We start from the raw sequence: 24,756 nt of genomic DNA on the forward strand, positions 1-24,756 counted from the left end.
TGTTAGATCTTTTTTTTTTTTCAGAACTTCTATCAAAAAGATGGATACAGACATTCAGTACCACAGAGCTGGAGGCAAGGACTGGGAGAGGAAGGCAAGCAGTGGGAAAATGATGAGCGGTACCTGTGCTTTGACATCTGTCATGTTTTAGTTCTTGCTCATATTCCTCTCATTTTCATCACACAGAGCTCCTTTGCAAGTCATCTGACTGCTGCGCTGTGCTGAGGTGCTCTGAGGTCCCAGCCTGGGAGCTGGAAGCACTTTGGCTGCTCTCTAGTGATCGCTGTGCGTCAGGACAACAGTCCCAGCAGGAGGGACTGCAGGAGTCCCAGCAGACTTGTGCTTGTGCAGAAATCAGCTAAAACATCAGGCAGGCAAACAGCTCTCTGCCTGCCCGTGCAACAAAGCAGCTCAACCTGCAAGCTACCTGCCCTTTGGATATCTTCTTCTGCAGCAGGAAAGACAGCACAGAAGTGAAAGGAGCACAGATGGAGAAAACAGGGTAGCTTTGTTAGAACTGTGTAATACGGTCTTTTAGAGCGACCTGGGACCAGGGCAGCTTTATAACTGATATATTCTGACTCCAATGTGTCATTTCCATTTCAGGGGAAAAAAACCAACACCATAGGTAACAAAAAATCGTATTTGGTATTCCATATTATGGAAATATGTGGGCAATGCCTATACCTTTAAGTGGCTGCCAATTAGAAAATGAGGCTCTGAATATATCTATGTTTTAAGCAATTGTGTCTTTATAATCTCAAAAGTCAACATACTTCAAACCTGAAAAATGCAAAGCAGAGTCCCCCTCTGCAACATTTCATATTTCATAGTTTCTTTTGATAATGGTGAGGTTAAAAAAAAAACCAAGGAAGTAAAAACTGTGCTCCTGCAGTTAGAAGCAGCCAATGGAGTTGTGTTTCACTCCTGTGATGCTGAATTTCTCTTCTAGTTCATTTTGTGGTGATTATGTAAAGCCCAAATCAGCCATAAGGACAGTAGATCTGTGATAAGCGATCGCACAGTTGCTGGGTGCTTGAATAGTCCAATAATTATCCTCTCCTCCCCGATCACTGCAATGTTTCATCAAGCCCTCTTCTTTCACTCCACTACCAGCCTTCAAGAAGTTGTCATGTTTAGACTGATCTTAGTTGTCAGTATGAAAATAAAACGCATCAAATCCATCTGAACAGCTGCACCTCACACTCAGCAACTTTAGAAAGTATCTATCGTTTGATTTATTGCACATGTACGTATTTACATCGGAGGAAATTCACAACACTGAAAATACAACATTTACACATTCACAGATATACAGTTTTGCACTCCCTCCTCTGCTAAGCTGGGGCACTCCTCTATCTTTGTGAAAATGGCAACATCGATTCTCAGTAGGTGAAACGACAGGAAGCTGTTACAGAGTGATGCATCTTAAAAATTATGTGGTGGCTATATTCTTCAAGCTATCAGAGGATGGGTTATTCAATTGACAAAAATGCCTCTTGCATGGCATTTGCATAAGCTCCTATAAATTACAAGCATACAGGGTTTACTGTTTCTGCTTTACCATGCTATCAGTGATCTTTAGGCTGCAGGGCTCAGTTATCCTTGTAGTAGTTATTGAAGTTGATTCGCAGTAGGAAGTCCTCCAAATGTGGCTGGTATCCTCTATTTACAAGCTTTGTTACCACTGGGAGAAAAACAAAAGGCAAAATAAGCTTCAACAAAGATTAATATTCCGAAGTCAGGATCGGCATTTCAATTTAGGAGATAAAAAGCAACAAAACCAGCCTATTGTAGAAAGCTGAGGACAATGGAAACAAACATGCAATTTTGTATGAGACAGGTCCAATCTTTCTCTCTGGAATTATAAAGAATTGCAAATTCGATGCAAGTTCCAAGTGAAACTGTCTTATGCTTTCCCCAGGCTGCTTTCACAACAAGAGGCTGTGTTCTTATTGTAATGCCAACTGACCAGGAAACGTGGTTAGGCCTGCTGGTGGCCTCTGAAGGAAGAAGCTCTGCTGATGCTCTCTTGAGCTATGTCCACGTGAGAGAAAATCAAAGAAACTCCTACGACAAACCCTTCAAGCTCCACAAATAAACAAATTGACTTATTCTTCATATCCTTATTTAACAGAGTAAAAAAGGCAGCAGAAACTCCCTAAGCTCTGCCATGCACTTACAGAAAGGGAATCAGCAAGCAGCAGTAACATGCAGGGAGGAAGGGAAGGTGGGCAGTTAGAAGTCAGGGCCTGCATCAAAGCCATTGAAGTCCAGACTACTTTGTATTGGCTTTCAATGGATACTGGATCGACACATTGTGAGAGAGTCTTCTACAATACACAGTGACTGGAGGAACACGTGTAGATAACAAGCACAGATTCGTTTTGTAGTGCTTAATAAAGAGGGTGGAAAGAACTGGGTCACTCAGCAAATTTCCTTACGGAATGGTTTATTAATCTCTGTCCATGAAGCAATCATAGATCTCGTAGTATGGGCTTAGGTGGTTCCCAAAGGTGTTCTGACCTCCTGTAGAATTTGGAAGCAGCCATTCTAACTCATCCTGAAATATCTGTTTTTGGTCCTTTGACACCATTTTTGGATACCCTTAAAGAATAAAAAGGGCAGCTCATTTCCTGAAGAATATAATCTGACTATAAAGTGTTCTCCTTAGATCTATTTTTCAAGAACAGTTACACTTCCTTCAGGAACTGAAGGGTTTTTGAAAAACAAACAAACAAACAAAAAACAACCAAACCCCATGAACTACCTTTGTATTCAGGGGAAAGGTAAATGCTTTCTACTAAAAATACAAGCAAGGTCCGAAAGAGAAATGGAAAAAAAACAGATGGCTCAACCATTTCTTGGCATTATAGCTAAGCTGATAGCAAGAAGAAATTTTATGATATTAAAGCATAGAACATTTGGCAAATGATCCATGCAGTTGAATAATACATGCCTGGAAAACTGGCTACAAGCTACAAGCAGTGCCAGGAGGGTCTCACTGAGCCTCAGTCTAACATTGGAATTGGAATTTTCAAATCACACAGCAATGGTAACATTCAGCCAGTTCAGACAGATAAAGCTTTGAGTTAATTTCAGATATAACTGTCTCTCATTGCTGCCAATAAAAAGTTCCAGAAGTCAATTGCAGAGAAAAGAAAAATATAAGCACATATAGAGAAAGCTAAATACTGAATCTTTATTTTGGAAATTAGCAAAGATTTATGTTCAGTTTGGGGATATCTGTTAAGAGTTCTTATGTGGATGCTTTAATTAGAATCACTAAATCACTCAGCTTGAAAGAGACCACTAAGATGATCTGGTGTTTGCAGAACAAGATAATGCAGTTTTCATTTGAGAACTACGTGTTCTAACACACAATAATTACATGCATCTTCTTGCTGTACTTGCAAAACCTCTTAGCTATTTTTTCAGTTGTCAGTTGAATGCTGTCATCTGTCACTGTCCCAGAATGTATGCAATTTCTTACCTTTGAATAAGAAGTGAGAGTAATACTTGAAAGTATTGTACGACTGCTGCATCAAACCAAAGTTGGGATGAACAGCCATTTGCTTCCCAGCATCAAAGCTCCACGACTGAGAGATCAGCTGGCTGCGGAACTTCAAGATGAGGCTGAAGATGCTGTGTATGATGTTCATCACTGGGGCAGCCTTCTCAGTCAACAGACCCCTAACAGAAAAGTAACAATGGTAAAAATGTAGCTGACATTATTTGAGTTTGTAGGAAGAAGAACACGACAATGGGGCGACAGTCCTTTAGGTTTCCTCTTTAGTTGCTTTAAATGATAACAAAAAAAAAATAATAATCTATGAGTCTGCAGTCAACTGTAACGGTGATTTTATAATTCCTGTTCTTCCCATCTTTTCTATCCACCCACTATGATTCCAGTGTATGCACTTTAAGAAGACATCAAATAAACCCTTGTTGCTCTCCTCTTATTCCCACCACCACCTTTCCCCATATAAAGTAACCGAAAGGCCACGAATGTAAGATTCCCCACAGACATGTGTCTCTTGCTGTGCTAGTGAATCTGGATGGAGGCATCACATCACATTTGTTCTCACACAGCCCAGTCCTGGGCACCACACAGTATCAAGGGCAAAATGTACAAAAATGTACAGAACAAGCATCTCACATTCTTGAGCCAGGACTGCTTGTGAACACTACTCACACAGAATGAAAATAACACTCATTAACAGAGGCTATGACAAGGATGGGCTGAAAGAAAAACAATTGTGGCAGAAGTGCCACGATTCTGCCACTTAGGTTAGAGCTCTGCAGCTCAAGGGGATCTAAGGTTCACAGAGGCAGAGCAGGAAGCAACTGCAGGGAGTCTGAGTGAGTAAGGAGATGGCTAGCTGAGGAAATTATGGATCTTTCTATGTGCCACTGTGTTTCCCTTTATAAGAACACTTTGATTCTAGGCACTTTCATGTATGAGAATGATGTAGCAGTGTTTGTGGTTAGGGAGAAGTCAGTCTGCACACCTACGCTGGGCCAAACAGATGTGCAGACTGGCAGATCCATTCACTGAAATATGTGAAATAAATATAAGCGTGCTAGCTTGCCTGAAAATTGCTTTGTTGAGGTATTCAGCGTGTGTTCTGTGAATTTCTTCCAAATTGCCCACAGAAGACAGTTTGTTTCCAAATTCGCACCACGTAACATGAAGGATCTGATTAGCAATGTAACCTTGAATAACTTTCACAAAATGCTGCATCTCATGTTTATACAGCTGCAGCTGTCGAAACTGAACAGAATTTGATGCATGACTCACTAATGCTGAAAGGAAAAACAGAAATATATTATCAGTGGAATCCAGTGGGACTGTCTAAAACAGGATTTATAAAGGAATGAACAGTTCTTTTAGTAAGACCTGTATAAAATGCTAAGGAAATTTCTTTATTGTGGCATTTGAAGCTTGACACATTAATTATGACTGCATTAAGTCATATTTATGATCAACTGACAATCTGAGATTGTGGAGTCTCCTACTCTGGAGATATTCAAGACCCTTCTGGACATCTACCTGTGCAGCTCACTGTAGGGAGCCTGCTTTGCAGGGGGGTTGGACTCGATGATCTTTAAAGATCCCTTCCAGCCCCTACAATTCAGTGATTCTGCAACAGCATGCCCTCCAGCTCACTTGTTTTATACTTACCAGTGCGTTTTAAGTGAAACCACACATCCTTGAGAGTCCACACCATGTGCTTCAACTGAAGCAAAAAGGAGAAGATCTTGTTGTATTTATTCATGCAGCTCTCTGTTATGACAATATTCAGAGGCCAGTCAACCTAAAAGAAATAACCGAGCACTGACCATGCTGCGTTTTTGTGTTAGAAATTATTACCACATTTCAGATACAAATATTTCCAAGACATATAAACCGATGTAAGTATTTTGATTATATAATGCAGTGGCCAGGATGTGTAAATCCTGTAATTTCAATTACACGGTTTTTCACTCCATTCTTGGAGGTATTCCACTATTAAGATGTTCAGTCTACCATAATACACAAGAACCATGCTATGCTTGCAGTGCTACTGCCTTCAGACTGCCTTTCTTACCTTGTACCTTAGCTCTAAGCAGCTCAGAGCATCAGGTGCGTTGGGCTTGAACACTTCTGGAAGGTACTTGAGGGCAAAAGAAAGATTGGAAGCAAGCTGGGTGTCACCATGAAGACTGTACTGTAATGCTTTGTTTAGGATAGAATTAAGAACCAGCGGATTCAGCAGTTCACCAGGTGTCTGTCCTGATCCAAGCTACGGGAAGAAGAAACCCTAATTACACATTATTAATTAAAAGAGTTGACTCTTGCAAACAGATGAATTCAAGCAGAATGGTAAAGTGATGACTACCTGAACTACCAGATGTCCCATCATTCTGACTGGAAAAATTTACTTTTGCAGTAGGGATGCACAAAGAGGTTATGAAGAAATTTCTGAATAATGTATCGTCCACAGCATCAAGGTAATCTCCACGTGCACTCATTTCTTTTGATACGTGGGATCGGAGCTTGCTGTGGTCAGGAGCTGCTGTTAAGCATCCCTGCTGGAGGGAACACGGCCTTCAGACTTCAGAGGGGCAGAAAGCCAGAGACAGGGCTGGCATTAGCCACCTGACTCCAGTCTGTCCATCTCGCAGTGCAGCAGCCTCAGAGGCATACAAATCAAGCTATTCAAGGAGTCGAGTGCTTTTTCTAGTTGCACCAAAAGCATTCTTAGGGGGACAGGAAAATGCATTAACTGTCCCTGCAGGTATGTTTCTCTACTGACAAGCAGGTGCACGAGAGCTGCTCTGAAAGCAATATCTCCTATTTTATCATATCAACCCATGCCGTCACAAGACGAATGCAGTCTCATCAGACAGTGCAGCACTCTCTTCAGATGTCCCCCCTTCTGCTGTGTAGGACATTTGAGGTAGGAGCTGTTATTTTACAACACAGGCCTTTGCACTGGACCTCAAGTGGCAACAGACTCTTCCAGCTTTGCTACCAGGAGACAGAGTACAGCAGTTCTCACAGGAAAGAGTGAAATTCCCTTCTTTAACTGCTGATCTGTCAAAGTTAGAAATTACCAATCTCCATGTACCAAGTACTCTATTTCTGGGATTATCTGTAAGAAATATTACACCCTTCCTTGGAATTTCCCTGGGTATGGGCACCCCTTCTGAGCAAAGACCTTCTTTTGCCTCAGTCCTTACAAGCTTAACAGAGTTCCTCACTTCTTGACATAGCACAAAGAGGAAAACAGCACCAGCTAGGATTCTGATTCACACCATTCCCTTATTTCCATCCAATTTCATTCACAGGTGTCAAGCTAAAACAAATAACCAAAAACCAAAGGCTAAGAAGATGCAGCATGTACCTTCTCAAACAACAGGTCACTGAGCGACTGAGCAAACTCCCCATCTTCCATTAACAGGAAGTGTCTCAGTGCTTCAAAATGCTTCTCTACATTCAGTTCCACGAAGTAGTAATCAACTATTGCTTTGTTCACAAGAGAAACACTAAAAGAAAAACACAGAAAAGGTATTATTCTTACAAGGATCTCCTTAATGTTAACATTCTGCTATGGCTACATCAGGTTAATGCTTCAGTACTTTGATATCCAAGACAGGAACACGTTCATACAAGCAAAAGAAAATGAGATAAAGCTTATGCTCAAAAGTCTTCACTCAGGATATGCCACAACTAAAAGCTACCACCTCAGTGAACTGGGTTTTGAACTGTACTGCAGAAGTACTTTAAGGCTGGCTACACACACAACGGGCTGCTGACTCTGTAGCAACATTTCATCAACAGTCTTCTAACTTATTTTTGTCACCTAAACAAACAGCTCAGGCATACATACTTTGCTTTGCTGAATACATGCAACTGTATACACAACTCTGGTAGACAATCTGGATGTTTAAAAATAAGGTAATTAGATCTTTCTATTATGAGCTTAAAAATACAGCATAGACAGAGCTAGTAAGTGGAAATCCAATTTTGCAAGAAAGAAGATTCTAAAATAGGAAGCATTTCAACCTATCTGTGAGCAACTGTTTTCATGACAGAAGCTGAACTTTTACACATTAACAAACTTTTGTTTAACATACCATACTAATAAAATAGCCTCACACACATGTGGGTTCCCTTAATATTCCAACAACAACAAGAACAGACTCCAGTCAATTTCAAATCAGCCTTGAAGACAATGGAGATCCCACAGAAACATAAAACATATTCTGCTCAATACGCATGAACTTTCATATAATCAAAAGATCTTCTTTTTTCCCCCTCTACCAAAGAAAGCACATATCTTGTAAATAATACACCTGTTTAAAAGAATAAGGAAACAGTGGTGTGAAATAGTTGTGAAACCCAGGAATGTGAGAGCAAATTCTTCCCTCTCAGCCCCTGTATTCCAAACAGACCTTCACTTTTGTAATTTACTCGTATAAATGTATGTATATATTACTATTTACAATGTAAATCTGAACTTTTTAGTTTGTAATAAACCAGCCACCAGACCACTTCTGGAAGCAAAAGGAAAATTTAGAAGCACACATCCGTGTGCTACTCTTGTCTCAGAACAGAACTAAGAGCACTACATGAATTGCTATAATACAAATTACATTATTTCCAGTAAGAACTCACTGAGATACCAGTGGGGCAGTAATGGAACGTTTCATCAGCACGGGCAGAGATAGGAGCTCACTCAGTTGTACAGCTGTTTCATCTGTTGCTGACTGTACCATAGGATCCACAGGAAAAGTGTATGATCTTGGTATCACATGGTGCAAGAGATGGGAAACTGGTAGTTCTGCTGAATTTAAAAATACATAGACACTGTGAGTTGTTATACTTCAGCAATTTGATGATCTACTTCTGTTAACTTCTGCAAACCCCTCTACATCAGAAAAACAAAGTATGTCAATGTATAATTCTCATCTTTGTGCCTAGAAATAATTTGTTTAGCTACTGCAGTTCATAATATTGATAATTTACTGAAAATTCAGATACTTGTTCCAGCACCCCACTTTCTTGCTCAAGTTTGCTACACCTTCCTCTCCCTACTTCTCCCAAGTGTTCTACTCACACATTAAATCATAACTATCTTGGTACTTTTCAATGCAGTATTGATCTGATAATGCTTTCAAATAAGCTTGTTCTTTCTTCCATGCATCTTCCTCTCCTCCTTCCTCATCCTTAGTTTTGGAAGCACTGGGTTCAGAAAACAAAGCTTCTTGAGGCACAGTATCCCGTGGAATTGCCTTTTCGGGCTCTTCTGCCTAAAAGAAAAAACACGGCCAAATTGCTTTTAGGACAGCTGCTGCTTTTGGCCATTCACACTTCATGTGTTCTTACAGGCAATTGACAAGTTGTTCCATCTGAAAATAAGACAGCTTACTTGTCAATTCTTTTTGGACACGTAAAAACAGTACAGTATAACAGATTAGTAAATTAACACAGACCCACATTACCTTAATTACCTTAACACATTACCTTAATTACCAGATCACTCAATTCTTTGAAGGAAGTCTTCTGCACTACCAGTTTGTTTCTTACCTGCAAGCTCTGTGATGAATCTGGAGAAGGGTCTTTGTCAACCTCATCTGCAATTACTACAATTACAAATAAGGTAAAGACAGCAATTACTCAGACCTGCTGATAGTACTTAGTTCATACTTCAGATCTGTTCCCAAAGTTGTTCAAAATTTCCTTAAAGCCTACAGACAGTAAGAGTTCCTCCCCAAAGTCCAACACATGCAGTTTTTTGCATGTTCTCTACTCAAGTTCACATGAGGTCCTGTTTCACAAAGTTTCAGAACCCTTTTTCTTTTTTCCCCTCAATTCTCTATTTCTTGTATATAGAAGAAGAGAATACGTGGAATTCTTGACTCTGGATTCTAAAAGCATTCTAAAACTTATACAAGGAATTAAGAAATAAGTAGCCATTTTGAATGTAAACATTTACAGTGACTTTCAGGATGTCTTAAACAAATGCTGACTGAATAAACTTCATTTTATTTTACCTTCTTGCTTCTCTTCCACTGCATTTTCCTTTTTGTCACCTTTAGCATCAGGAGAGACAGGATCAACGTCAGATGACTGTGAGTGAGGTGAAATACTTTCCTTAGCTTCTGATGGTTTTGTTTCCTTTCCAATCTCTCCAGAAGGAGATAACTGTTCATTATACAGAAGTGTCTGAACTGTGGAATCAGATGAAGGACCAGAAATTGCTTTACGATGAGGTATGGGATCATCTTCTGTAGACGGAGTCCACTTCCCTATTTGGATGCTTGACTGGGATGCATGACCAAACGGGCTCCAACGAGATTTCAGAGGCTGTGTATCTGAAACTAGCTCTCCAATTTTGATGTGTGACTGTGAAGAATGCCCGTGGATGTTCCAACGAGGTCTGGCTGAGACAACCTCTGACACATTCTCACCAATCTTAATATTGGCATCAGACACATGGCCATGGATGTTCCACCGGGGCCGTGCAGGAGCAACATTGGACACATATTCACCAACCCTAATACTGGCTTCCGAAGCATGCCCGTGAATGCTCCACCTCGGTCTTGAGGGCTCTACCTCTGAAGCATATTCCCCAATTTTAATATGAGCTTCAGAAACATGCCCATGAATATTCCATCGGGGTCGAGTAGATTCAACTTCTGAGGTATAGCTGCTGATTTCTATATGGGAGTCTGAAGAATGCCCATAAGGACTTGAACGTGTCTGGTAAGTGTCCACCTCAGGCACATATTCTCCCACTCTGATGTTGGCATCAGATGCATGCCCATGGATGTTCCACCGAGGCCTTCTAGACTCCACATCAAATACATTTTCTCCAACTCTAATGTGCCCTTGCAAAGCAGCAGTCGGCCTGAGAACAGTATTAAAATCATACTCGTTTTGCTGATGTAGCAGTGCATTACCCTCTCCTTCTGAGACAGGCTGATTTTCACCTATTTGAGAAGTCTCTGACAGATCTGAGTTAATATTTCTAAGTGCTTCATCTAGCAGAGATCCTTGTAAGCTAATGGCAACAGGTTGCTCATCTTGTGGCTTTGGTAAGAAATCTTCTATGTTCACACTGGATTCCGGAGAAGAATCAGCATTACACAGGGGGCTGCATGCTTGCTCTGAACCCTGCAGACTGCCTTCAGATCCAGCAGGTTTAGGCTGAAAATGCTCATCAGCATTAATACTTGCCAGCTGCGGCATGGCCAATGGTTTGTCAGTAGATGTAACGTATTCCAGTCCAGATTCAGATTCTTTTCTGCCAACTCGTTCATTAGAATGCAAAGGTTTCACAGTTGACACCTAAAAAGAAGTAATTATTACACTGTATGGCTAGTCACATAATCAAGCTACTTAATAAGGCATCATGCTGTTACATGTAAGACTTGAAATTTTCCAATTTTTCAGATGCATTACAGATACAGTGATAACTACTCATGCTGCTGCTGCAGCAAACCTTCTATTTGATGAACTGAACTATGAAATGAACTCCCCTTAAGGAAACTTGGAACATCTACCTGGAGTTTATGTAAGCAAATAAACTCACCTGTGAATGTGGATCTTCCACAGCAGTGTTTCTATCCAAAGCCAGCTGGCACTGTTTATAAGGAATAATATCTAATTTCCTCCTGTAGCTTCCATCTGGAAGTTTTTCAAGCATTTCCTGTAAGCAAAAATGACAAAACTAAAAGTCTTTAACGCATCAAATACCAGATTTTCTAAAGATCATTTATTTAAATCTTTTCAGAAAATACCTCGATACGTTTCTGATCTTCAAAAAGAAATTTAAGACGAGCTGTTTCCAACTTGTGTCTCTGGATTTTCCATAAAGCTCTTTGTTCCCTACGGGCTGCGTCGTCAGAAAGTTTGCTATAATGGTCAATTAACTCTTGCCTGAACAAAAGTAAAAATAAAGCTGAGTTACAGATTTTCTATAGTAATTTTTCCTCTTCCCTTCTGAAGAATGAGATCTTTCTGTATTTCAGAACCAAGAAATAAATTTTTAACATTAAAAAATAGAGGCTTCATTTACAGCGAAATTACAAGTACAGAAAATAGGACTGCAGTTTTAGTTAATATGCTCCTATAACTACGCTTAGTATGTCACTTGTTTTTGTAAGTATTTCTGGATATAAGGGAAGAAAATGAAATACCACCAGCTATGTAACATTAGCACACCAAGTAACTGATTATCAGTGTACCTGGAGTCTCCTTTTTATCTCTGCTTTGGCATACATATGGCCATTTCTGCTACGGGCTCATGTTTTAATTCTCAGATTAACATTTTTACCCAAACTCTGATCAAAACAGTAAACAGACTGGATAGAACGGGCACAAATCAGTTGAACCCAGGCTTCTAGACCACTAAACAATCCTACACATCCAAAAGCTGTGAACATTAGCCCTGCAGAGTTGTGTCTGAAAACTGCCAATGCCATAAATTACAAAATAAAACAATTTTCTTGAGATCTTTGGAAGCTTTGGGAGACTACTCACACAGACTTACCTTGCCTTTTTTTCTAGTTCCTCTTCCAAAGCTTTCAGTCTTTTTTCTCTTTCTCTGAGCTCTCGAGCATAGCTGAAATCATCATCAATCTCCTCTTGCTTTATAGCAAGGCGACGCTGCATAAATATTTAAAGCCACTCAATACTAGCTGTAATGCACACATCTGCAAAAAGTTCTTACCTGCATTTCAGGAATATGTCATTGTAGAATCATAGAATGGCCTGGGTTGAAAAGGTCCACAATGATCATCTACCTTCAACCCCCCTGCTATGTGCAGGGTCGCCAACCAGCAGACCAGGCTGCCCAGAGCCACATCCAGCCTGGCCTCGAATGCCTCCAGGGATGGGGCATCCACAACCTCTATCTATTAATTCATTCAATTCATTCATATTAATTCACAACCTCCATATATTTACTCATTCAAATTCAGTACAATAAATCAAAATAACCTTTTAATTACTTGTATAAGAAATACACATAGCCTTTAGAAATAAAAACAGAAATACCTCTTGGTCTTTTGCAAATTGCTCTTTCAACTTCTGAAACTGTTCACGTTTCTTTGCATCTAAAGCCATTCGTTCCGATATCTGCCGATCTGTGTTACAACAAGGATGCTGTTATTTTACATTAACAAACCCGACAGAACACACAAACACACCAAACTCCATCACAACTCACCATTAATGGCTTTTAGCACTTTGCTAGCAGTCTCTCGTGCATGAACAATTAATTCCTGCTTGGCTATTTCCATGCGCAAATCCTGAAAATATCAACCAACCACAAAAAGCAGGTGGAAATACTCCTGTTATTTTAGACTTGAAAATACAGCTACACGTGGCTATTAACCCATGTAACCATACCATAACCATAAAATGGTTATTAATTCACGATCACAGTAAGCGAAGAAGAATAAAACAATTAATTAAATTTTAAGTCTACAGTAAGTTAAAATTATTATTGAAAACTTGTTCGTACTCTGGACCTTACATCAAAACACATCAGTCCAGTATACGTACTACAATCAGGCAATGTGTAGGACAGAACTACAAGTATTCTAACAAAACAATTAGCCATGCAAATTAGGAAAAGGAGTGTTGTCACAGAATCACAGAATGGACAGGGTTGGAAGGGACCTCAAGGATCATGAAGCTCCAACCCCCTGCCACATGCAGGGCCACCAACCTCCCATTTAATACTAGACCAGGCTGCCCAGGGCCCCATCCAACCTGGCCTTGAACACCTCCAGGGACGGGGCATCCACAACCTCTTTGGACAGCCTGTTCCAGCACCTCACCACTCTCTCTGTAAAGAACTTCCCCCTGACATCCAACCTAAATCTTCCCTTTCAAAGAGTTGATTCCCCTCCTGTTTGTAGGCTCCCTTTAGGTACTGAAAGGCTGCAATGAGGTCACCCCGCAGCCTTCTTTTCTCCAGGCTGAACAAACCCAGCTCCCTCAGCCTGTCTTCATAGGGGAGGTGCTTCAGTTCCCTGATCATCTTTGTGGCCCTTCTCTGGGTCCTCTCCAACAGCTCCCTGTCATTTTTGTACTGCGGGCTCCACACCTGGATGCAGTACTCCAGATGGGGCCTCACAAGAGCAGAGTAGAGAGGGACAATCACCTCCCTGTCCCTGCTGGCCACCTCTCTTCTGATTCCTAATTTCTTCCATTAGCTAAGTAAGAATCTAAAATCTTTTCAATGCTTTTTAGTAGCAAGGCAAATCTTTTGCGGAAAAGAATTAAGATGGAAGTCCAAATCTCCTTTAAAATGCGAAAATGCTGACAAATAACAACACATTGCCTAATGCTTTAAAAGCTGTATTCAAAGTCTGTTAACTGCACTAACAGGTCAAACAGCAATTGGCCAATAAGAAAAAGTCTGACCATCAATGCAAATTCTGTTGAAGTTACAATAAAAATAAAGAGTAATTAAAAAAAAGATCAAACTATAAGTTGTTTACTCTTTCACTCATTTACCTTTTCCTCTTTGCTTATAGAACTGTACCGAGCAATTCTTTCCATCCGACCTACGTACACTGCACAATCTCTCTCTATTTCTTTCAGCTCCTCGAGTGAAAAAATAACAGAAATCCGGGGTACGGGTATATCTGACCAACATATGTAGTGCTGAAAAACAGAGAGAAATTTTCTTCTCAATACATTCTAAAAATTGAAAGATATACGATCATGAACTCACGTGCCAGTGCTACTGGCACACCTGAGTCGTGGTTTGGAAATGATTATCAGAGCAGATTTAGGAGAACTAGCAGAGAGCCATCTTGTTTAAGATATCAGTGTTATGACTTTTATCTGGAGCTGCCCAGAATACTTTTTACATAAGAGTGCCCACACACTTCAAACACTTCTGTAGTTGTTTCTCTGTTAGACCTGCACAAAACAGTGTGAAGAAACAAAGTAATTTAACCAGTTCTTCTTGCCAAGGACAACATTTGCTCTGCAAAATGAGAAAAAAAGGAACTATTCAAGCTCTTCTTGGAAAGGCAGTGCTAGAGCTGACATAGAAGAGCTATGTAGAACCAAGACCTAGTAACTAAGGCATCTGGAGTGAAAAATGGAAGGCACAGGCTTAAAAGACTAAATCATTTCTGCTTTCAGCAGAAGGAAAATAAGAAATCTAGCACATGCACAGTATACAATAAATCTGATGCTGTTAAAAATGTGTATTTCTGCAGTTGAGATATTAGCAAGTAGAGTGGATAATCAGTTCTTGAATATCTGACATTCATGCATTAGCCTCCTGCTTATGCAATACCAGTTGTAGATGAAGGAGTTCACTTGCTAAAAATATGGCAAGCCAACTCTGAAGAGACATGGTTTTCTCAATAAAACAGGGAAGAACCAAACCAATACATACCCTGGGACAACACAACTTCAGCAGGTTTATGGTTTTCCCACATATATATACGTCATTAGCAATATGTTTAAGAAATACAGGGACACAATCTTCTACTTCTTTTGAAATCAAGACGTAACCATGAGTCCAGTAATGCTTATCTGTGTACCAGAAAAAAAGAAGAAATTATGTATTTTCAAGTATTTAATTAACAGCACAAATTGTGTAAAATAGAAGTGCTCAATATGCATACTGTACCTCTGAAACAAAGATAATCCTCATTCACCTGGATCATAAACTCTCCGTAAACATCCCTGAATACACCACTGTACACCCAGTCATAGATAAATCTAAAAGAAATGTAATTAAATAATATTGAAAATGAATCCTGGCTTTCTCACCTTTATCACAACCAACCAACCAGTATATTCTTTAAAACATCAAAGCACACAAGCCACAGGAAGAATAAAAACATGCACTCAAGTGCTGTCACACTGACATTTAAGCATACATAGGGCTCTATCTCTGCATTTTTCTCAAAATAAACCAACTCAATAGAGCATATTTCACTGATTATTACGATCAAAGATTGTCCCAGTTAAAACAATCTTTTTATTTCTGCATGTAAATTTACTAAGAAAATATTAAAAACCTCTAGAAACATTCCAGTCACATCAAAAGAGCAGGGAGAGAGAAGCAGGAGTCAGATGTAACCTGGTCAGGAAGAAATGGACAGACTATAGAACAAAGACACAATATCAACCCTTTGTATCCACAGACAGTTTTGAATATACATGTAATAATGAGAAAACCTATTTCAGAGTATTTATTCATGCTCCTATTCATGCATATTTCTTCTGTGCAATACCAAGCCTTTAAAGAAATACAAAATACAATTATCTGAACCTACAGGCAAAAAGGTTCAGAGCACCCTGATAGCCTTCTTTTTCCTTAATAGTTCCAATACCAACACCTTTCCTAGAAGTTTGGTCAATGCAACAAACAGGAAACCTTTAGTGCAGGAGCCACAGTTCAATTTGGACATTGTAAATAAAAGTTAAATCTTTCTATGTATTAGAACTGGTGTTCCTATTATCTATCAGAGCAATAACTTTGATCAGTGAATTTCTTTCAGGATAACAATATTTCTCCACGTGATGGATGCCTCCTTCCATGTCAGCCCTGATGACTGATGTTTTGATAAAGATCTGCAAGACATTGTTGTTATTATTATTTCTGCTTACTGAAAAGCCCTCAAACACAGTGGAAATAAGCATTAACTTTCCCAGTCTGTAGAACTCTAGCACAAAGGCATGATTGCCAGTTTCAGGATTCTACATTAAAACCCACATATTGTTACTGATCTGGAAAAGAGAGGGAAAGAAGCATTCAGCAAAATTAATGGATTTTAACATGTATTTTGCAGAAACAGCTGCACCTTACGTATTTTCTGAAAACGTTAAAAGTCATTGCTAGGTTAACAGTTAGCAGAGCTGTTAGCAATTAGCATTTACTCACTAGATTGCTAATTCAAAATTGCTCTTAAATACAACTGTGCAGAGAACAGTTATGGACGCACCTTGTGTATGGCTCACAACTTGTCTTTAACAAAGACAGAAGGACTGGATAGTGTTCGTTGCTACAGTTGTTGAGGGCCTCTTTGTACAGATACGAAAGCAATTTTACACCCTAAAAATGAAAATGATAAATATTATAATATTAGATGACAAATTCCGCTACAACATTATTAATAAAAATTGGTGAATATGTATATTTAGATCCATTTCACACACAGAAGGCAGGATCCATCTTTAGATACCTGCAGTTAAGATCACTCTATCTGAGTTAGCTTGTGAATGCCCCCTCCTCCCTGGAGGCATTCAAAGCCAGGCTGGATGGGGCTTTGAGCAACCTGGTCTAGAGGGAGGTGTCCCTGCTTATGGCAGGGGGCTGGAACTAGATGACCTTAATGGGCCCTGCCAACCCACACCATTCTATGATTCTAAGTTTCTAGTGATCTCATTCTCACTTTATAAACACTGGAGAGTTGGATTAATTTCATTTGCTACAAACATCTCCTCTACAATGAAATAAACTGCACTTTAGAGGTCTGAGGTCGTATCTTTGGTAGAAACCAAATGCATTATATAAAACCGCATTTTTGAAAAAGGTTATAATTGTAACTGAAGTGAAACATGAAAACAAAATCTGTTATCACCGTAGGAAATGAAGCACCAGCTCCGCCACTGATCCCCAGTGCTGTTGCTCCTATGCCACAAAGTTCAGCCAGATATCTAAAAAACAGTATTAAAGCATACGTAAGAATTTCAGACAGAAAGCTCTGAGATCACGGTGATCTGAACTTTGCTATAGATTAAATTCACACCACAACGCTATGGTATTATCTGAATGATAACATTATCTGAGTGTAAAGACTTTACATGTTTTCCCTAGGGAATATAAAGAAATCTTTGTGTGAAAATGCTGGAAAAATACTGAAAGATTATATAAGGCTGTCTAATATTCTCCTGTAGTGTAAAGAAAAAAAGCAGGCTGCAGTTTTTGTTCTATGGAAAGCTTAAATATTTAATGTTAATCTCTTACCTCAACTGACGACCCAATTTCCTGAAGAGAAAGCTGATTGTCAGAAGACTTAAAGTAGGAGGAGTAGACAAAACACAGGCTCGGTAATATTGAAGATACTTTCTCAGACCACTTGTGAAAGCCTGTTGTCAACAGAAAATATTTACAAAGCCTTACTGGTAACTGGTGTTAATAGTTATATCTCACATCAGTTGCACCAGCATGAAAACAAACCTTTAATAAAATAATCTGCATCTAAAAGCAAGAGGAGCTTGTGTAGGAAAGTAAGAGTCCACATAACTTCAGGCATACAATTAACCAAATGACTCCCTTATACTCTTTCAATGTGCCATGAACAAAGACTGTACCCAGGCACACCCTGAGCATTTTGGTTCAACTTCCTTGAAATGCCCTTTTGAAGAGCTTCTGATTCTGTAGCAGCTCCATTCTGAACCCAGGGAAACCTGTTCCTTACTTCCATACCTAAACTAAACAGAGGAAAAAAACCCATATAATGTCTAACTTTCTCTAGGTTGACTAAGAATTGAATAAGAATTTTTATTCCATTTCTATTAACATAGCTATAAATGAAAGATTCAGGAGGCATATATTTTCATAACTAATCCTAAAAGAATTATATGCATTAGAAAGAGAAATTCACCTGGTATCATGCAGGTACACAGAGTTCAGAAAAATATAAAGAGGGCTGACAAGTAAAATGTGCCCTTAATTCTGAACTAAGAAAAAGTTATTAAAGCTATTTAAATAGCATGTTTCTCTATTTCAGTATCAAGGTAATATATATATACAATGTTGTATATATACATACTGTATTAAGAAAGCTATTGTATTTTAAAGTTATGTATTTTAACATATTGCCCAGGGAGGTGGTGGAGTCACCGAGCCTGGGGGTGTTCAAGGAAAGGCTGGATGTTGTGTTGAGGGACATGGTTTAGTGGGAGCTACTGGGAATAGGTGAACGGTTGGACTGGGTGATCTTTTAGGTCTTTTCCAACCTTGGTGATTCTATGATTCTATGATTCTATGATATAAATGTTTCTAAATTCTGTCCCTTTAAATCTCAACAAAGCCACGTAACAGATCATAGTTTAGGTAATGAAGAGCTTTCATTTGTTGCCTTGGGGAAGGCAAACCCTAAGCACACACAGCCCCAGTTTAAGCAGGGCTCCAATGGTGGCACTGTTCCTTGCTGACCCGGGATACATAAATATACATATTTGTATTGAAAATACTTTGCAGTTCTGCAGAAAGCAGAAATTCCAGCCTTATTTGTAATCAAAGTTGCATTCTCTACCTAAAATAACTGGCCCATTAAATGTAAGTGATTTAACACAATGGTGCTACCTGAAACACAAGCCCTTTGCTGTACGAAGAATCTAAGACTGGCTGAAGAGAGAAGCGACTCAGCCGTGTGTAGTAGGTTCCATATTCTGCAACTTCTGAGAGCAGGTTGTGCATTGCCTCTGGTGAAGTTCCAGACACATATACCCCCTCCTTTATAACAAAGGTTTGAGCAGCCTAAAATGAAATGGGAGAGGAAAAACAAGGCTTCAAATATTACCCAGCTGCATTCTGATTTAATTTAACAAATTTTCAGCATAAACGCCCTGATAACTCATACTACATATGTAGGAAAATATAGTAAGAATATTAAACCATAGCAAAATTTCAGGAGTGCATTTTCACATATATTGAAAAAGATTAATTATCAACATTTTTCATGAAGACCCAGTCTACAACATTATTTAAACTTCTGTTTTCCATAATTCATTAGCTTATTTTTGCAAATTATTTTGACAAATGCTTGTTCCCTGCCTCTTGCAATTCGCCATTACTGCAATAGATAGATATGACATTACTGCAATTAGGTCACACTCATCCTCTTAGCACAACTGCAAGATCTCAAAATAAATACTGCATTGAAAAGGAGGTTTCTTAAAAAAAAAAAAAATGCAACTGTGAATTGTAGTTAAATATCTTTCATACCTGATTGAGTGAAAATGTAGTGGATACCACACCAATGAGGACATTCAAGACATCCTTCACCAGTTCAGGTTCCCTCATCAGCACAAGCTGTGGAAGCTGAAGTACAGTACTACTGAAGAGCTGCATTTCCCCTTCTCGCAGTTTGTAGAATTTGTCAAAAGCTTCTCTCCCAGCCTCAGTGAGGTATGGCTCTTCCTTTTTACCAGGTGGGCTGCCACAGCAAACAAAATATTGAAAGGGGATTATATGAGAAATATATCTAAGGCAAAAAAAAAAAGGTATTTCAGAATGCTTCACAGCTGCTAATGTGTACTGACCACAGGATGCTAAGTTTTCAAGGGATGGTTCATACAGACAACAAAATCATAGGCCTAACTCAGGACAACAAATAACCTGGCAGATAATTTGAACATCACCTCAGAAACACAGGCTTGGCCAGAGAAATTCTACTCTCTTTTGTGGCTTTCATTGCTGCAGTTTCCATTTTAGGAAAACGAGGGCAATACATACTTGATTTCCAGGATAATGTAATACTGATATTCAAACATGTTCCAGAGCAACATGCTCAAAGTATAATGACTTGTATTATCACTTTCTACTGCTTTCTAGCAGGAATTACCATCCTTCCAAAACAAACCTCCCATCCAACTCTTCCAAACTGCTTTGGGTTCTAGTAGCATTTCTAACAGGAAAGCTTCAGTTATATGGCCTGCATTTGACTTTTAAGATCCTTAAAATCTAAACGGTAACAAGAAAAACTGTTTTTCTTACTATGAGAAAAGCCAGAGAGTGCTACAGCGGGTTTGGGAAATAAGGGAACAGAAATGAGCTTAAGCTTGGGCTTGAAAATTTCAATACTATACAGCATTGCAGCAGGTGCATCACTAGGCCATTACTTACAACTACAGAAAACATGCACAAGTTTTGTTGAGAAATGGGTGAGGTGCTGTTCAGCAGGAATGGAAGAATGAAACTTGCCATTCTTTTCAGGGAATCATGGAAAAGGAATCAGGGAAGCAAGGAATCTTTTGACAGGGCTGCCTACAGCATTCTTTCAGGAGAGGAAACTCTTTCAACAGCTGGACAACTACAAGTCAAATACCATCAACAATCAGTTAGTGATTTCTGTTTAAGTTACAGACCAAGGAAAAGGAGCACAATACTGGGGGGTAAGGGTTTAATTCTTCTAGCGCTTTCTCTTCTGAATCTGAAAATATGAAATCATTTCAGGTTGAAATTAATTGGATTGTGTATACGGAGATCTTAGTTAGAAAATGTTGCATTTCACATGGGCAGAAAGCACTGCCGTGACTCCGTCAGTTTTTAGTGCTAAGGTGATTTTCTCTCTTCCAATGAAACAGATGCACTAGCTCCCTGAAATGGCATGATCTTTTTTGCTCTCGATCACTAACACACGTACTGAATTCTAGGTATTAAATCTGCGGTATTCCTACTGCATGTTTAACTCCTATACTGAGCTCATTCAGAACTAAGATGAATTGCACCTTCACACATTTGCATGTGATGCACAGGAAGTTTGCCAATAACATCAGACACATACTATCCAATTCTTTCCCAGCATCTTCGTTTGCTCGGCCCGTATGTAAGCACTGCATCCCACAGATCTATGTCTGGAGTCATGCTTGGCTCTGACTGAGAATCAGGAGTCAGATTGGATGCCGACTGGAATCCTTCATCTTCTGACTGGTCTATGCTTTGAGGAACCTGTCGGAGAGAGTTCAAGCTTTACGTATGAAAACATAACTGAAGAAACACATGCTGATAAAGATTTTGCTATCATTTGTGATTAAGTGATTCAATATGACTCAGCCAGTGCCCACTCCTTTAATCTCTAACTTTTTTCCTTAAACACTTTCATTTGTTCCACTTCCACAGGCACCAATGCCTAAATACAAAACAACAATCAATCACCACTGAAATAATAACACTACGTTCGTTAATGCTAAAATTGAAACCTACTCCTTTGTAAGCATATAGTTCTGTAGAGAACAAAATGGCACTGCTCAGAATGACTTTTAAGCAGATTACTAATTCTAATTCTTAAAATATGTACAAATTTTGTTAACATAGCTTGTTCTCTGATGCTTATTCACATGCAGAAAACCTGAAAGTGTCCAAGCACTGCATGTGCCACACTCTAATCTAGCAGTTGTATGTGCAGAGCAGTACCCAGTTCTAGTAGGACAATTGCACAATGACCTCCACACAAAAAACACAGCACGTTCTTCAAGAAATCTCAAATCCTACAGTCTGATGGCGACTACAGCACTCAACAAAAAGTCTGCCTCCTCACAGTTAAGACTTACATCTGTATGAGTACAGGGCTTTTTGTTTTTAATATCTGAATGCTAGTTTCAGTTAGGACTTTGAGTTAAGGAATTGCAAGAGGTATTTGTATGTTAAGTAGAGAGAACAAAGGAGGATTAAAAAAAGAAACAGTATAACAACTTACCAACTGTAACAAATGGAAAGACAGAAAAAAAACCACAAGTGCATTATCTAGTACCTCGATAAGAATATAATGTAGCAAAAATGAATAGATTGGACAGTAAAAGCTACAGTAGAAACTAAATGCTGCAAAGGTAAAAGGACAGCGGGACACAGGAGGTTTGATGAAATATAATGACTGAAAAAATGATTCAAGATACAAAAGTCACAAGGAAAATACACATTGGGTCATGTAATCTGAAGAGCAAAGCACGTATATTCAGGCAGGAGAGCTTATTCAGTCAGGAACAGTAACAAGCAAACAGCAAGGCAAAGAAGTTCAATACACAAAGCAGGCAAAAAATGTAAGCAAAAGATTACTGGGGTGGAAAAGGCACAGACAAAGTTGATGGCTTAACTTCACACAACCTATAGCCAGCCACTTCTTTATACAGTTCTAGGACAAGACCAACATCTTCATTATCATACATTTCTGCAACAGGAAAGGAACAAACGATCCCTGCTCCAGCTAAAATTCCAACACTTGCTTCTATTACACATGAAATTACTACCTGTGTTCAAAAAAACAAGTTCAAAATGCCATACTGAAAGCATGCATAGACTCTGAGTCCAAAATAAACGATACCATACTTTAATTGCAAGTCCAGACAAATCTGCATTGTCAGGCACTGGTGGCAAATCCAACTTGATGTCCATGTCATAAGTACGGCTGTGGACAAGAGCACCAAAGAGCGAGACGCGTGTTTCTCTCTCAAACCTGTCCCCAGCAGGATAGTTCTGTGAGAACAAGCCTATGGCAGGGAGTCCTGTTCCAGGGGCAGCCTCCATGATCTGAAGCGTCTTCTGAATTGTGTCATTGAACTGACATTCTTCATTTGTTATTAGAGACTGTATATCAGCTTCAAACACACTTACATCGTAATAATCATAACCCTGATACTTGACATTTCTCCCGACATATTTGTTGTTCAGAAAATAGTCCTTTTTTTGTGGTACAAGCTGTGGAGGACCTGTTCCTGCAAGCTGTACAAAGAGATCCAGGACAGCATTAACCTCAGTAAATGGTAAGCCCTCGGCTGCTTCCAGCTCCTCCACAAGACTCTCCAGCCTATCTGCCTGAGCTCCTAGTCCACCGACTCTCAGGTTGAAAGACAACATCAAAATCTTGTTTTTAACTGGAAGCCTGGAAATGTTTGATTGCAGCTTACGTGCTTCATCTTGAAAAAGGTTTATGAACAGAGTGTTATACGCAACCCTCTTCAGGTTTTGCTTAGCCTTCCTCTTGCTGATCTTCTGCCTGCCCAGGTGCACCTTCCATGGCAAACCCGTCAGGTGTGCCTCACACAGGTCATTGAACAGCTGTGTAATGCTCTCCATTTTTTGTCAAACCGTGAGGCTACACCAATTAGCTTGACAGTGAGTCTCTGGTTTCATGTGAAGATCTGGAAAATATCAGGAAAAAGAGGAGATGCTCATGACATAAACATGAAAAGCAGGTGAGCATGTTTTAACTGAAACCAAGGCAGCCCATAGCCACGGAATAATTAAGGTTAAAAATGATCTCTAAGATCATTTAGTTCAATCATCCGCCTTCCACCAATGTTGCCCACTAACCCATGTCCCTATGTATGACATCTACACGATTCTTGAACACCTCCAGGGACCCATCACCTCTTCGAGCAACAAGTTCCCGTGCCTGACCACTCTTTCGGAGAAGAAATTTTTCCTAATATCCAATCTGAACATCCTCTGTCACAACTTGAGACCATTCCCTCTCATCCTATTGCTGTCATGCAGGAAAAGAGGCCAACTCCCACCTTGCCGAAACCTCCTTTCAAGTAGCTGTAGAGTGCAATGAGGTCTCCCCTCAGCCTCCTCTTCTCCAGACTAAACAATCCCAGTTCCCTCAGCTGCTCCCCATAAGACTTGTGCTGCAGATCCCTCACCAGCTTTGCTGCCCTTCTCTGGACACGCTCCAGGGCCTCAGTGAGGGACCCAAAACTGAACACAGTACTCGAGGTACAGCCTCACCAGAGCTGAGTACAGAGGGACGATCACTTCTCTGTTGCTGCTGGCTACACTATTTCTGATACAAGCCAGGACACCATTGGCCCTCCTGGCCACCTGGGCACACTGCTGGCTCCTGTTCAGCCGAGCATCGACCAACACCCCCAAGTCCTGTTCCCCAGAACAGCTTTCCAGCCACCCCGCCCCAAGCCTGTAGCACTGCCTGGGGCTGTTGCAGTCAGAGCACAGGGCCCAGCACTCGACCTTTAATAAGATTTCATCCCACTTGCCTTAGCCATCGATCCAGCTTGTCCAGATCCCAAATGAGAACGAAAAAACTGACCCATTACATATTTAGGACACAAGCTATAAAAACACTGCCATGACTTAAACCCAAACTTTAAATCGCTCATTTTACAGCGACGCTTAACTCCAGAAGCCTATTTTTACAGAGAAGCCCGCCTGACTCAACGCCTTTGGGAACATTCCCAGACGTGCCCTCCAGCCCCCAGCCGCCGCCCCCAGCAGCCCGCCGCGCCCACGGCACAGCACAGCACAGCACTGCACACCTACATGAGTGCACAGCCGCTGCGGCAGCGCGGTGCGCAGCCCCCAGCCGCCCCCCAGCTGCTCGCACCCCCCATCATCCCGCGCACTCCTCCGCCCGTCGGTGAGCCCAGCCGCCCCCAGCAGCTCCCGCCCGGCCCCGCCGCAGCTCCTCTACCTGCGGGGGCTCCCCCGGCGGCCGCCGCCCGCAGCTCGGGCCGCCCCTCCGCTCCCCCTCAGCGCGGCG

The 24,756-nt window shown here is 40.3% G+C and overlaps 1 protein-coding gene across 4 annotated transcripts; it reads right to left on the reverse strand.

The window, feature by feature from the left end:
- Positions 1 to 1,218: 1,218 nt before the first annotated feature.
- On the reverse strand, positions 1,219 to 24,743 carry TUBGCP6 (tubulin gamma complex associated protein 6). 4 transcript variants are annotated; one of them, XM_042872677.1, is made up of 27 exons: positions 24,688 to 24,743; positions 22,587 to 23,398; positions 21,049 to 21,212; positions 19,488 to 19,698; positions 18,846 to 19,019; positions 17,502 to 17,623; positions 17,116 to 17,191; positions 16,477 to 16,586; positions 15,156 to 15,247; positions 14,919 to 15,058; positions 14,021 to 14,170; positions 12,723 to 12,804; positions 12,551 to 12,639; positions 12,045 to 12,160; positions 11,293 to 11,431; positions 11,085 to 11,201; positions 9,544 to 10,840; positions 9,077 to 9,132; positions 8,607 to 8,799; positions 8,165 to 8,333; positions 6,891 to 7,032; positions 5,592 to 5,786; positions 5,186 to 5,318; positions 4,593 to 4,806; positions 3,494 to 3,693; positions 2,445 to 2,607; positions 1,601 to 1,687 (listed from the first exon to the last, which is right to left on the reverse strand). In XM_042872677.1, exons 2-26 carry the CDS (start codon positions 23,331 to 23,333, stop codon positions 2,456 to 2,458), a joined length of 5,280 nt encoding a protein of 1,759 aa, XP_042728611.1. In that variant the 5' UTR covers positions 23,334 to 23,398; positions 24,688 to 24,743; the 3' UTR covers positions 1,601 to 1,687; positions 2,445 to 2,455. The 4 variants fall into 4 exon arrangements, with proteins under 4 accessions (XP_042728613.1, XP_042728612.1, XP_042728611.1 ...); XM_042872676.1 differs by having other exon boundaries at positions 19,488 to 19,701; XM_042872679.1 differs by lacking the exon at positions 2,445 to 2,607 and having other exon boundaries at positions 1,219 to 1,687.
- Positions 24,744 to 24,756: the final 13 nt, after the last annotated feature.

The sequence above is a fragment of the Lagopus leucura genome, unplaced genomic scaffold, assembly GCF_019238085.1.
Source record: "Lagopus leucura isolate 7727_CA_CO unplaced genomic scaffold, USGS_WTPT01 Super-Scaffold_100008, whole genome shotgun sequence".
Lineage (NCBI taxonomy): Eukaryota > Metazoa > Chordata > Aves > Galliformes > Phasianidae > Lagopus > Lagopus leucura.

Coding starts and splice junctions, on each gene's coding strand:
- TUBGCP6 (XM_042872676.1), bottom strand. CDS start 23,333: ATGGAGAGCATTACACAGCTGTTCAATGACCTGTGTGAGGCACACCTG. Junction 19,020..19,487: donor CTACATTTTCACTCAATCAG/GTATGAAAGATA, acceptor ATTTCATTTTAG/GCTGCTCAAACCTTTGTTAT. Junction 17,192..17,501: donor AAATTGGGTCGTCAGTTGAG/GTAAGAGATTAA, acceptor ACTGTTTTTTAG/ATATCTGGCTGAACTTTGTG.